Below are 13,765 nucleotides of genomic sequence, written 5' to 3' on the forward strand. Positions count from 1 at the left end.
ATAGACAAACAAAAAAATCCTCCAAATTCATTTTTAAAAATCCTCCCAATTGGAAGATTAAATCAATTCCAGTTTATAATTCACAATAACACAATTATGCATAAAATTGTACAATGATATAATAAATTGATCATTTTTACATGGAACAATATTTCAAACAATAAGACAGCTGATAAAAGAGAGAACCACGAATAAGAATAAAATGGATTTGCAAATTTATGCTCAGTAAATAGCTTTATTGTTCTGAACTTAACCAAAATAAATTTTGGAAAATTGAAATTCCCTAGACCAGCATCATGGCTTCTTGATAGCTTTTCAACACAGATTCTGTTGGTATTTATTCCATAAGTCTTTCTTTCCCTGAAACAGAATAAATCAGAACCAAATCCAATGTGATCAAGGTGATTCTGACTCAAAGTGACCTTAAGGGACAGAGTAGAATTGTTCTAAGGGTTTCCAAGGCTAGGCCTCTTTACAGGGAGCAGAAAGCCTGAATTGCCTTCATTAATACTCTCTACACTTCTATACTTCAACCACTTGTCTGTCAGTTTGTTGCACTGCTGTGGCTTGTATGTTGCTGTGGTGCTGGAAGCTATATCACTAGTATTCCAAATACCAGCAGGGTCGCCCAAAGTGAACAGGTTTCAGCAGAGCTTCCAGACTAAGAACAGATGATGAAGGAGTACTTGGTTTCCCATTTTGAAGGAAAGAGTTGCTGAAACCTTATGCATAGCTTCAGAACCCTTGTCAGATACTGAAGGCCCCCCAAATGGAAGCAGAACACTGTTGGAGGTAGTGCCCTCAGGTCACAAGGGACTTGAATTATGACTGAGGATGAGCTTATTTCACAGAATGGTTGTGGCAATGGTGACATGAGTTAGGTAAAGTCGGTAGGAGTGGAGCCTTCTGGGTTTTCATTTGCTGATACCATAAGGAGAAATGACTGGGGGGAAAGAGTGCTATTGATTGGGATTTGGAATGTGCGAAGTATGACTCTAAGAAAACTGGAAGGGGTCAAAAATGAAATGGAATGCATGAGAATCATTATCGTAAGCATTACTGAGCTGAGCTATCCATATATATTACTGATATAGATAGATACATACAGCATGAAGTAAAATAACAGCTACTGTATATATTCATGTAAAAGCCAAGTTTTTGTGTGTGTTTTTTTACGCCAAGTTTTTCAGCACATTTTTTAATGCAGTTTTTGTGGTAAAATTAGGTGCCTCGGCTGATATTCAGGTCAGCTTATATTCAAGTATATATAGTAAATTAGTCCACACAGCAGTACAGAGGGGTCTGTTCAACTCACTTCCATGGAACAGTTAATATACTGCAAGTCCTTCAACTCACGAGAGCTGCTGGGTCCAAGATCAAGGAAACAGACAGCTGAGTCTTCCCTGAGACAATGCAGGCAGTCTGGTCACAGGCAGCAAACAGCAGGTGGGTCACCAACAGTCATCAACTCAGGTACTTAGTGAAGCAGGCCTGGATGCGATATCAAATTCAAGCAACGCAAGCCAACAGGATCTGACAGCCTCAAACTCAAGCGATATATACAACCAACAGCATGGTGAAGCAGGTCTTAAAGGAACTTCAAGCTCTGGCCACACAATCCATAGGTTGGCTGTCCCACAGTTCGTGTAGCTCAAAAGTTGAGGCAGAGAACTAGTTAAAGCAGCCTCATGCTGGTCTGATCACCAGAGAGCAGGAGAGAAAGGGGCAGGGCTTGTCTAGCCATTTATGTCTTTGTCCTCCAATCAAAATTAGACCTTATTAATCCCACATGTTTCTATTGGCACAATAAACCTACCTATCACAATTTACTATGCTGGCAATAACACAATCAAGAGGAAGAGTGTGGCATTCAATGTCAGAAAGGATCTTGCTAAATCAACATGAAGTACCATGCTACCTGTATTTGGATTGTATCTATTCACCTTAAAAGGAAATCCAGTCAATATAACTATTATTCAACTTTATGCATCAACCAAAAAAGCTAGTGATGAAGAAATTGAAGGACTTCAGTCAGAAATTGATCAAACATGCAATCAAGATGCATTGATAATTATTGGCAATTCTAATGCAAAAGTTGGAAACAAAAAGGAAAAAACAGTAGTTGGATATGGTCTTGGTGATAGAAATGAAGCTGGAGATCACATGATAGAATTTTATAAAACCAATGACTTGTTCATAGCAAATACCTTTTTCAACAACACAAAAGGTGACAATGTACATAGACTTCCCCAGAGAGAATACACAGAAATCAAATTGAGACTACATTTGTGGGAAGACGGGATGGAAAAGTACAATATCAGCAGCTAAAATCAGACCAGGGACAGACTGTGGCATAGACCTTCAATTGCTCATATGTAAGCTCAGGATAAAGGTGAAGAAAATTGAAAGAAGTCCACATGAGCTAAAATGCGACCTTGCATCTATCTCCCTGGGATTCAAGAGCATCTCAAAAGCAGATTTGACACATTCGACACTAATGAGAGAAGACCTGCTGAGGACATTGAGACCTTCATTCATGAAAGCAGAAAGTCATTAAAAAGACAAGAAAGAAAAATAATTGATAAATTATCAAAGGTTCATGGGGGAAAGGGGAGCAGGGAAGGAGGGGGAAATGAGCTGATACCAAGGGCTCAAGTAGAAAGCAAATGTTTGGAGAATAATGAGGGAAACAAATATACAAAAGTGCTTGACACAATAGATGTATGTATGGATTGTGATGAGTTGTACGAGCCCCCAATAAAATTATTTTAAAAATAAATAAAAGGGAGGAAAAAAAACAAGAAAGAAAGCATCAAAGTGGATGTCAGAAGAGATTCTGGAACTCTCTTAGAGAGTCAAGGGGGCCCAGCGCCAGAGAGTCTTGCTGTTGTGTGAGTTGCCAGCGACACTTCATGATGGGGGACATTCTGACTCGTGAATCAGAGTTACTTGGACTAGTAAGAGAGTATTTAGATTTTGCACTTTGAAAACATTTTCAAAAGAGTGCAAGCCAAAAGGAAAACCGTTATCCAAGCCCACTGGGGCATCTTTGAGAGACTCCACGTCACTCATTATCCAGAAGGAGCTCCTCGTCGCCTTCGACCAGAACGCCTTCTTCCGCCAGTGGGAGCAGCATGTCCCCAGTGCCCTCCGAGATGGGGACTCGCTGGCCCAGAAGCTGGAGTTCTATCTTCACATCCACTTCGCCATCTACCTTCTGAAGCACTCCCAAGGGAGGCCTGACAAAGAGGAACTGGAGGAGAGGGTTTCTTACTTCAAAACCTACCTGGAGAGGAAAGGCGCGTCGCTGCGCATGACCACGGAGTTCCTTACTACGCCCTCCCTTTTGTTCCCAACCCCGCGGTGCACCCCTTCAAAGAGCTCTTCCAGGACTCCTGGAGGCCAGAGTTGAAGGTGAAGTTGGGAACGTTCCTGGCTTTAATTTTTAGAGCCAGTAGAACGCCAAGGCTGCTAACACTGCAAGGAGGACGGACCCAGTAACAAAGACTTGCAGCAGCAGGTCCACCAGCAGCTGGTCCAAGCGGAACAGCGGCGGATGACGTACCTGAAGCGCTGTAATAAGATCCAGGCGGACTACCACAACCTCACCGGGGTCACGGCGGAGCTGGTGGATGCTCCGGAGGCCACAGTCAGTGGCAAGATGATCACGCCGGAGTACCTGCAGAGCGTCTCTTCAGTAACCAGATGCGGCAGAGCCTGGCGCACAGTGTGGACTTCACCAGACCCGGCACGGCGGCGACCATGTCGAGAGCCTCCCTGGTTCCTGTGAAATTGAAGGATGTCCCCTTGCTGCCCTCCCTGGACTACGAGAAACTGAAGAAGGATCTGATTTGGGGCAGCGACCGCCTGAAAGCCTTTTTGCTGCAGGCTCTACGCTGGCGCTTGACCACGTCCCATCCTGGAGAGCAGAGAGAGACCGTCCTCTTGGACTGTCACAGCGGCAGCTAGTGGAGCATGCTCCAGCTGCTGCACTCACGGAGCAAGGCAGTGCGCCAGTACATGGCCGGGCTCATCAGCGCGTTCGCCTCCCTCGCCAGAGGTCGCCTCTACCTCAGCCAGAACACGAAGGTGCTGCAGATGCTGGAGGAGCGGCTGAAAGCGGAGCATAAGGACGTCATCACCCGGGAGAACGTCCTGGGACCTTGCAGAAGTTCCGTCTCAGGCGTCCACTGCAGACGGCGATGATTGGAGACGGCCTGGTCCTCAGGCTGGTGGACATGCTCAAGGACCCTGACTGCCTGTCTGACTACACGCTGGAGTACTGGGGGCCCTGCTCACGAACCTCTGCCTGTGCAGCGCAGGGAAGAATATGTGCGCCAGAATGGCGGCCTCGCGCTGAAAGTTTTCTCAGATCTGCTCGGCCATGAGAACCATGAGATACAGCCGTACGTGAATGGAGCTCTGTACAGCATCCTTTCGATCCCCTCCATCCGGGAGGAGGCCAAGGCCATGGGGATGGAAGACATGCTGCGCTGCTTCACCAAAGAAGGCAACGCGGAAACGATTCGCCAGATGGAATTCATCATCAGGCAGCTCAACACTGAAGAGCTACTAGATGGCGGCACTGAATCTGCCGGTGACGAAGATGAAGATGATGTAGAGGACCACGACACCATGGAGGCCAATCTGGAAAAGGACGAGCTGATCCAGCCCCAGCTTAGGGACCTCTCGGGGGAGAAGCTCCTGACTACAGAGTACCTGGGGATCATGACTAACACTGGCAGGACTGAGGCCGAGCTGTGGAAGGACCCGGCCGCCAGGGTGCAGTGGAGCATGGATGAACCCTTGCGTGGGTGGGTCACCCCAAGCAGTCACCGGATGGGGCCCCCAGTGTAAGTCCGGGGAGAGGAGGTGGGGTTGGCATTTCTGGTGCTTCGTCTTGACGAACAGCGGCTTGAGATGTATGCCATAGACATGTGAAAATAAAACATGCGTGTTGAGAAAAAAAAGGAGAGAGTCAAAAAGCTGAATACAACTTTTCTAATGGTAGCCTATGAAGACAAAGCCAAATATTAAAATGCAGTGCGTGAAGATCCAAAATTTGAAAATCAAAAGGGAAGGACAACCTCAACATACCTTAAACTGAAAACACAAGGAAAAATTCAAGCCTCAAATTGCAATCTTGAAAGAGTCTTTGGGCAAAAAAGTGAATGATGTGGGACGCATAAAAAGAAGATGGAAGAACACACAGAGTCACTGTAAAAAACTAATCAATAACCCATCATTTCAGGAGGTAGCATATGAGCAAGAACTAATGATGCTGAAAGAAGTTCAAGCTGCAATGAAGCATTAGCCAAAAACAAGGCTCCAGGAATTGATGCAATACCGATGGGAACATTTCAGCAAGCTGATGAAGCACTGGGAGCATTCACTTGTCTATGCCAAGAAATTTGGAAGACTGCTGCTTGACCAGCTGGCTGAAGGAAACCATATTTGGACCCACTCCAAAGAAAGCTGATCCAATATAATGTTTGAACTATAGAACAGTATCAATGATATTGCATGCAAGTAAAATTCTGAAGATCATCCAACAAAGATTTCAGTAGTACATTGACAAGGAACTGCCAGAAGTTCATGTCAGATTCAGAAGAGGAATGGAACAGGAGATATCATTGCTGATGATAGGCAGAGAATGCCAGAAAGATATTTACTTATATTTTAGTGATGATGCATAATAAACTATGGATAACCTTGAGAAGAATGGGAATTACAGAACACTTCACTGTGCTCATGAGGAACTTGTACATGGACCAAGAGGCAATTGTGCGAACAGAACAAGGCTTAAACTCAGGAAAGGTACGTGTCAGGGTTGTATCCTCTCACCATACTTGTTCAATCGACAGGCTAACCAAATAATGAGATCGCTTATAGTAAGAAAAATGTGGCATCAAGATTGGAGTAAGGCTTTATTAACAACCTGAGATATGCAGATGACACAACTTTGCTTGCTACCAATGGACTTGAAGCACTTGCGGATGAAGATTAAAGATTGCAACCTTCATTATGGATGGACTCAATATAGAAAAGGGCCCAAATCCTTACAACTGGACCAATAGTAACATCATAATAAATAAAGAAGAGGTTGAAGTTGTCAAGGATTTCATCTTGCTTGGAACCACAATCAATACTCATGGAAGCAGCAGTCAAGAGATCAATCAACACATTTCATTTTGTAAATCTGTGCACATGACCTCTTTAAAGTGTTGAAGAGCAAGAGAGTTACTTTGAGGACTAAGGTGCACATTACTCAAGCCATAGTATTCCCCATTGCCTCAGATGCATTTGAAAGTTGGACACTGAATAAGAAGGACTGAAGAACAGGTGCATTTGAATTGTGGTGCTGGAGATGAATACTGAATACCTTAGACTCCTAAAAAGACAAACTAATCTGTATTGGAAGAAGTATGACCTGAGTGCCTCTTAGAGGTAAGGATCGCAAGGCTTCGTCTTGTGTACTTTTGGCATGTCAGGAAAGACCAGTCCCTGGGGCAGGACAACATGTTTGGTAAATGGCGGGGAAGTGAAAAAGAGGAAGGCCCTCCACAAGCTGGATTGACATAGTGGAGGCATCAATGGTCTCAAGCACAGAAACAATTGTGAGGATGGTGCAGGACCATACAGTGTTTTGTTCTGTTGTGCAGAGGGTCCCTACAGGTCGCAGCCGACTCTTTGGCACCTAACAACAGCAATACCTCTACTTCTGGTATTCTCTAGTTTCTGATATTGATTGTGAAGGCTACACAGAACTCACAAACAAAATTCAGGTATGTTGAGGATGCTAACAAGTTGTAATGTCAGGGAGACATGCCCAGAGGAGTAATTTACCTGGACGTGTCACTAAATTCCAGGTAGGCTCAATAAATACAACCCCACTCTACTGTAAAGCATTAACCCGAAAGCATACAGTTCAAGATCCCAGAGTCAGCAAACCCAGCTCCCTAAATTAAGTGCTCAGAGGCATCCCCCTCTAGTAAGCCTTAGCTCAAAGGCACTCAACTCTTCCCCGCGGGTCAGCAAGTCCAACTTGCCCAATTAAGGCCCAGAGGCCCCCACTCTGCAAGCCAGCCTCCTGCACAAAAGCATTTAACTTGCTCTTGAGGTTGGGAAATCCATCACATTGTTCCATGCATTTTCTCCTGGTTCTGCTGTTGCTCCTCTGATAAGTATAGCTATAATCTGGACCCAAGAGGTCTCCACTGCACAGGGATCTCAGGTCCAGTGGATAAGCTCCATTCCTGGCTCTTGCTGATAATGAAATCACTCCTCCTGCTTCTCAGAGCAGGATATAACACAACATTTTATACACATCAGGATAGGACTCAGTGAATCTTATTTGCAATTACTCATAGGTGAATCCTATCAGTGTCTTTCCCAACATTCCTACTAGACCTATGAAGGGAAAAGTCGTTTGGAGGTTGAGATAGTTAAGGTTTATTGTGCCAACCTGGCCAATAAACACATATAGGGTTAATTGAAGGGTGAGCCTCGCCTTTCTAGTTTCCGGGTCTCTTGTTTTCTGATGGTCGGACCAGGGTGCAGCTGCCTTAGCCAGTTCCCTGCTTCAGCTGGCCAGGCTTACTTCCTGCAAGACATCCCTGAGGAGAAGCCACATGGACCTACCCCGATGCAGCCCTGGGTGCTGGAGCAGCTGCGAGGAGACCCCTGCGAGTGCTGAGATGCTTACACAGTCACTGATTCAGCTTTCCTCCTGCAGTCAGTGTCATTGCGTGTGTTTTGTGAGATAGAAGAGGACTTTGTGTCGGACATATGGGCTAATGTTGGAATTATGGGCTTGGACAGCACTGGGTTGGGATGCTTTCTTAATGTACACTTACACTTCATATAAAACTCTCTCCTATATACATATGAGTTTCTGTGGATTTGTTTCTCTAGTCTCCCAGACTAACACAGAGGGAGTTAGAGACTTTGTCAGAAAGAGCAACATTAAATAATTCATGGTCCCTGCAAAGCTTCGTCTTTTGCCAGAGGAGTAGCTGGCGGGTCCAAGCTACTGACCATGCAGTTAGCAGTCCAATGTCTGACCCACTATGCCATCAGGACTCCTTTACAACAGAAGATGAGGGTCATCAGACAGAACATGGGTTCTGAAGTCAAAGAGATGAAGTTCAAAATTTGCTCCATCTCTGGCTCAGGGCAAATTACCACAACTCTCAAAGCCTCAGAATCTTCTTTTATGAAAACTTCCTGGTGCCATCTTCTCAATCTCATTGCTATCAAGTTGATGCCAACTCATAGTGACTATATAATGAGGTAGAACTCCCCTTGTGAGTTTCAGAGACTAGCTGTTCGTGGGAATAGCCCTGTATTTCTCCTGCAGAATGGTTGCTGGTTTCAAACTTCTGACTTTTAGGGTTGCAGCCCAATGCGTAACCACTATGCCACTAGGGCTCTCTGGGAGCACATTAGTAGGTGTTTTAAGAATAGGGTTCATTTGATGATAGGATAGGAACAAAGAAATGATTTCATGACCTGTAACTTTTCTACCTCCTGCCTCTTTAAGCTCTTTTCTATTCACTGGCTACGTTCACTCTTAGGTAAATGCTTGAGAAATAAGGGGAGGAAAACCCCTAAATAGCATGGTTTGAATAAATTCTCTTCTTAATCATTTTATGAAGGTTTGGGTGAGGAGAGTTTTAAAATATTCAAAAAAGTTCCAGAATAATTTACCTGTTTCATGTGAACCGCATTGCTTTTTCCCACTAGCGTAGTAAATGTGAGGCTTCCTTCTCAGTGCCAGCGAGTGGATTCTGACGCACGGCGTCCCTATAGGACAAAGTAGAACTGCCCCTTTGGGTTTCTAGAGCTACCGAAAAATTTTAATTTTCTGAGTATTTTTATAGTATTCTCTCATAAAATGAACCATTGTTATGACCTTCACAGTATTATAGTCCATGGTGAATGCTATTACATTGTCCTGACAACACTGGGAAATGATTTGGTATCATTTCCTCATTATTAGATGTAGAAACTAAAAACTCAGGGAATGAACATGACTAGCCCTCTCGTAGAAATCAAATGTCAGAAGCATGACCCAAACCACAGGTCCAGTGTTTGCAACTTGTTGCATACACCACTCATCATAGCAGTTTTCCACCTGGAGTAAGGGAACTGGAACTTCAGCTGAAGTTCCAGACCATCCTGAGATGCTCCCAAAGGAGCATTTCTCGTGTAGATTTGCCATATCATTCCATGTTCCTCAGGCCTTTCTATACTCTCAGACTAAAGGACCAGAGTTGGCACACTATAGAAATGTAAAGAAGAAGGGAGGGGACATTCCTCAAATTTTTTTATGAGTATCCTTTGATTCCTAGTCCTAGTCTCAGCAAGGAGCCCAGCTGATGCTGTGGGAGATGCATTGGGCTGCTAATTGTAGGATCACTGGTTCAAGGCTGTCTGCTCCCATGAAGATCTACAACAGTGGTTCTCAACCTGTGGGTCATGACTCCTTTGGGGCAGTCGAATGACCCTTTCACAGGGGTCGCCTGATTCATGACAGTAGCAAAATTACAGTTATGAAGTAGCAATGAAAATAATTTTGGGGGTTGGGGGGACACCACAACATGAGGAACTGTATTAAAGGGTCTTGGCATTAGGAAGGTTGAGAACCACTGATCTACAGTCTCGGAAACTTGATATAGGGCCACTGTGAATCACAGTGAACTAGGTAGCAGTGAGTTTGGGGTAGTCACAGCAAAAATAACTGTTTTCCCTTTATTGATGGGAGGTTTTTTTCTTTTTTTGTGAAATATATAATCCAATTAATAGAGAAAGGGGGAGCATAACTTCCTAATCTCCTAGGGTAGCATTAGATTTTCAAAAGAAGGGCACATAAAAGTAGAGACAGAGATAGGAAGAATACAATGTAGTACTTCATACGTCTTTCATAAGCTTTAATGTTTCAGAATTTCCCCCTAACAACTTCCTGTTTATTTTTGCAACTCCACTATACAGCAGGTAGGCCTGGTATTATGACCTCCATCTTCAGACCTACACGACTGGCTCAGCTTAGAGAAGGGAACTAATTTGCCCAAAGTGACACAGAGGACAGACCTGGAACCCAAACCCAGGTGACTCTCCCGTCATTGAAAATGTCAGACTGTAATGCAACAACAGTTAACTACCGCAATCAATACTAACTGCAGAGGAATATTTAAATCCACTCTCCCAAATTTTCTACCTCACGTTTCTTAGGCTGTTTTGTTTAAGTCAACATAAAATACTACTGAGCATCTAATTAGAATCTCTTCAACATGCTTACACTTCTGGTTTTATTTTGAAATGACATTTGGTTTCTGTACTCAAAAAATAGATCATTAACCAGGATCATTAACAAGGTCTGGTAAATGTGCTTGTGCTTTAATAAAAGCAATCCATTATATAGATTGGCTCAGGCCAAACTATTGATCAGAGAAACTAGATTAAACGAAAAAGAGTATGGCATCAGGATTGGAGGACGTCCTATGAACAACCTGCAGTATACAGATGGCACAACCTTGCTTGCTGAGAGTGAGGAATTGAAACACTTACCGATGAAGATGAAGGATTGTAGTCTTCAGCGTGGTTTGCAACTCAATGTAAGGAAGACTCAAATCCTCAGAACTGGATGTTATCAAGGATTTCATCTTGCTTGGATCCACAATCAAAGCTCATGGAAGCAAGTCAAGAGATCAAAAGATGTACTGCGTTGGGTAAATCTGTGGCACAAGCCTTCTTTAGAGTATTGGAGGACTAAAGTGCACCTGACCCAAGCCATGGCGTTCTCCATTGCACCATATGTATGTGAAAGTTGGACATTGGATAAGAAAGACTAAAGAAAAGACGCATTTGAATTGTGGTTCTGGCAATTACATAGTCTGTCAACTTGCAAAGGGGTGGGCTCTCACCTGTCAATCAGGTCACAGCTTGATGATCTCATTTGGAAGCACAAAGGATATAAATAGCTCACTGGAGGCTAGATATACACACACTCACTGCTTCATATTCCTGATAAGAAACATGGAGCTATGCTAGAGCCCTAGAGCTGGAGGAGCCATGTAGAGATCCACATCAGCACTGAGATGCCCATACCACAACTGGAGCCACAAGACTTTCCACCCACTGGCCTCTGATTTTCATGCATTCAGCCTCATTGCATGGCTGTGTGAGTCTAAGGAAGAATTTATGGACTAGTATCGACATTTGGGCTAATATCAGACTTAAGGACTTGATCTGAACTGGGCTGGGATGTTTTCTTAAAATACAATTGTTCTTTGAGATAATGTTCTGTCTTGTACACATGTGAGTATCTATAAATTTGGTTCTATAGTCAACCCAGACTAACAGAGTGGTGCTGGAGAAGAATACTGAAAGTATCATGGACTGCTAAAAGGACAAACCAATCTACATTGAAAGAAGTAAAGCCTGAATGCTCTTTAGAGGCAAGGATAGCATGACTTCATCTTACGTGCTTTGGACATATTGTCAGGAGATACCAGTCCTTGGAGAAGGACATCATGTTTGGAAAGTAGAGGTACAATGAAAAACAGGAAAGCCCCCAATGAGATGGAATGACACAGTGGATGGGCTCAGGCATAGGAACGATTTGTGAGGATGGCTAAGGACGAGGCAGTGTTTTCTTCTGTTGTGCATAGGGTTGCTATGGGTTAGAGCCCGCTCAATGGTGCACAACAACAACAACAACAACAAACTATTGACAAAATAAAACAAAACCTGTTGCCACCAAATCAGTTTCCACTCATGACAACACTGTATTACAGAGTAGATGATTCCAAAAATTTGGGGGGCCGTAATCATTTTTTAATCATTTTATTGGGGCTCATACAATTCTCATCACAATCCATACATCCATCCATTGTGTCGAGCACATTTGTACATTTGTTGCCATCATTCTCAAAGCATTTGCTTTCTACTTGAGCCCTTAATGTCAACTCCTCATTTTCCCCCCTCCCTCCTCACTCTCCCCTTCCTCATGAACCCTTCATAATTCATAAATTATTATTTTGTCATATCTCCCTTCACCCATGTCTCCCTTCACCCACTTTTATGTTGGCCATCCCCTGGGGAGGAGGTTATATGTAGATCCTTCTAATTGGTTCCCCCTTTCTACCCCTCCTTCCGTTCACCCTCCGGGTATCGCCACTCTCACCACTGGTCCTGAAGGGTTTATCTGTCCTGGATTCCCTGTGTTTCCAGTTCCTATCTATTCCAGTGTCCATTCTCTGGTCTAGCTAGATTTGTAAGGTAGAATTGGGGTCATGATAGTGCGGGGAGGAAACATTTAAGAACTATAGGAAAGTTGTATGTTTCATCGTTGCTACCCTGCACCCTGACTGGCTCATCTCCTCCCCGGGGTTGTAATCTTTACGTAACCATGATCATGAGACCTTTCTTCTGCTATGCCAAAAGGTGGGCTTCACTTATCAGCAAAGATCACCAAAATGAAACATATAAAAACTTTCTTTAATTTAGTGACCACTAATACTTCAGTTTGAAAATAACATAACTATTGTTCCAATATGATTTTAACATTTTTATCACATTAACTGTTCTGGGAGGCCTTGATAAGGCTGAGATTTTTATAACCTCTTACTTATTCAGCCTATATTCAAACATAAATAATTAATGTTGTTAGGGAGCTATGCTGACTAAATTAAAACCTATAGATGGAAGTTTCATTTCCAAGATTACCATCTCACTATGGAAAAAAGAGTAATATCTACAGAATTCAATCAGTCATGTTATGTGCTTCAGTAAAATTCAGATTATCTTTTCTCATCAGTATCACTTTACAAAATACCTATTATATAGTTATAGTGAAGTTCATCCCGTAGTTGAAAATATGCTTACTTTTAATAGCAAGTTACTATTTTTCTTAGCTTTAAATTATTAAGCATTTTGAACCATAAATGGTATTAAAATTTCCATTTAATATACTCTGTAGTGTTACTTTTTAAAAATAGCTTTAAGAAACTTTCAGGTGTATATTTACTTTTTTTTCAATAAAGGGAGCTTTATGGTTTCCTAAGGCAATTATTATTTGCCTCAAAAGATCAAATTTTAAATAGTTGCATTTGGGTGGTGGTGTCGGGCAGGGGGAACTTCTGGTTAAATGCATGCTATGTCTAGTATTTTCCACTTCTTTGTTTGGTTCAATGTTTGTGTTTGAATGTGTTTGTTGTGAATGTGTGGTGGTTGCTGTTCCTTCAGTAGATTCCAATTTACCTTCTTTACCTAATCCTCACTGCCTGTTCTTTCTGTTAGATGACATCAAGATGATTTTAAGTATATTCATAATATATCACAAACCCCAAATCGTCTGTCATACAGATGCGACTATCCAGTGTTTCCCTCCCTCAATCCTCAGCCCCAGAATAAGGAGAAATTTTGAGTACATAATCTTAGTTAGGCAACACTTCTAACAATAAAAATTCTTTTAAAATTTTTATGTGTGTGCAGAGGAAATTGTTACAATTTTTAAAAAGCTCTCAAAGCTACTCAAGCAATCCTCGATGCATTCCTGGTCAACTCTGATGCCTTTACTATTTTCCTAAGGTCTCTGCGCTGGCTCCCTCCTCCCTAGAGAAAATAGGGATTAGCAAGTTTCAACAAATTCACTTTCTCTCCTTTCTGAGAAATGATTAGAAGTCACAAATATATTCCCAGGCTGCTTTTTTCTTTCTTTCTGATATCAGAATCCTTGATCCTTTTTGAGGCTAAATGCTCA

General features: G+C 42.8%; 1 protein-coding gene across 1 annotated transcript; it reads left to right on the forward strand.

Moving 5' to 3' along the window:
- The first annotated feature begins 2,915 nt into the window (after window positions 1-2,915).
- On the forward strand, window positions 2,916-4,857 carry ARMC9 (armadillo repeat containing 9). Its single transcript, XM_075557653.1, is given in 8 exon segments — window positions 2,916-2,976; window positions 2,979-3,323; window positions 3,326-3,479; window positions 3,481-3,683; window positions 3,686-4,159; window positions 4,162-4,281; window positions 4,284-4,343; window positions 4,346-4,857. Coding segments are annotated over 8 exon segments (1,929 nt in total).
- The last annotated feature ends 8,908 nt before the right edge of the window (window positions 4,858-13,765 follow it).

This window comes from Tenrec ecaudatus, chromosome 9 (genome assembly GCF_050624435.1).
Source record: "Tenrec ecaudatus isolate mTenEca1 chromosome 9, mTenEca1.hap1, whole genome shotgun sequence".
Lineage (NCBI taxonomy): Eukaryota > Metazoa > Chordata > Mammalia > Afrosoricida > Tenrecidae > Tenrec > Tenrec ecaudatus.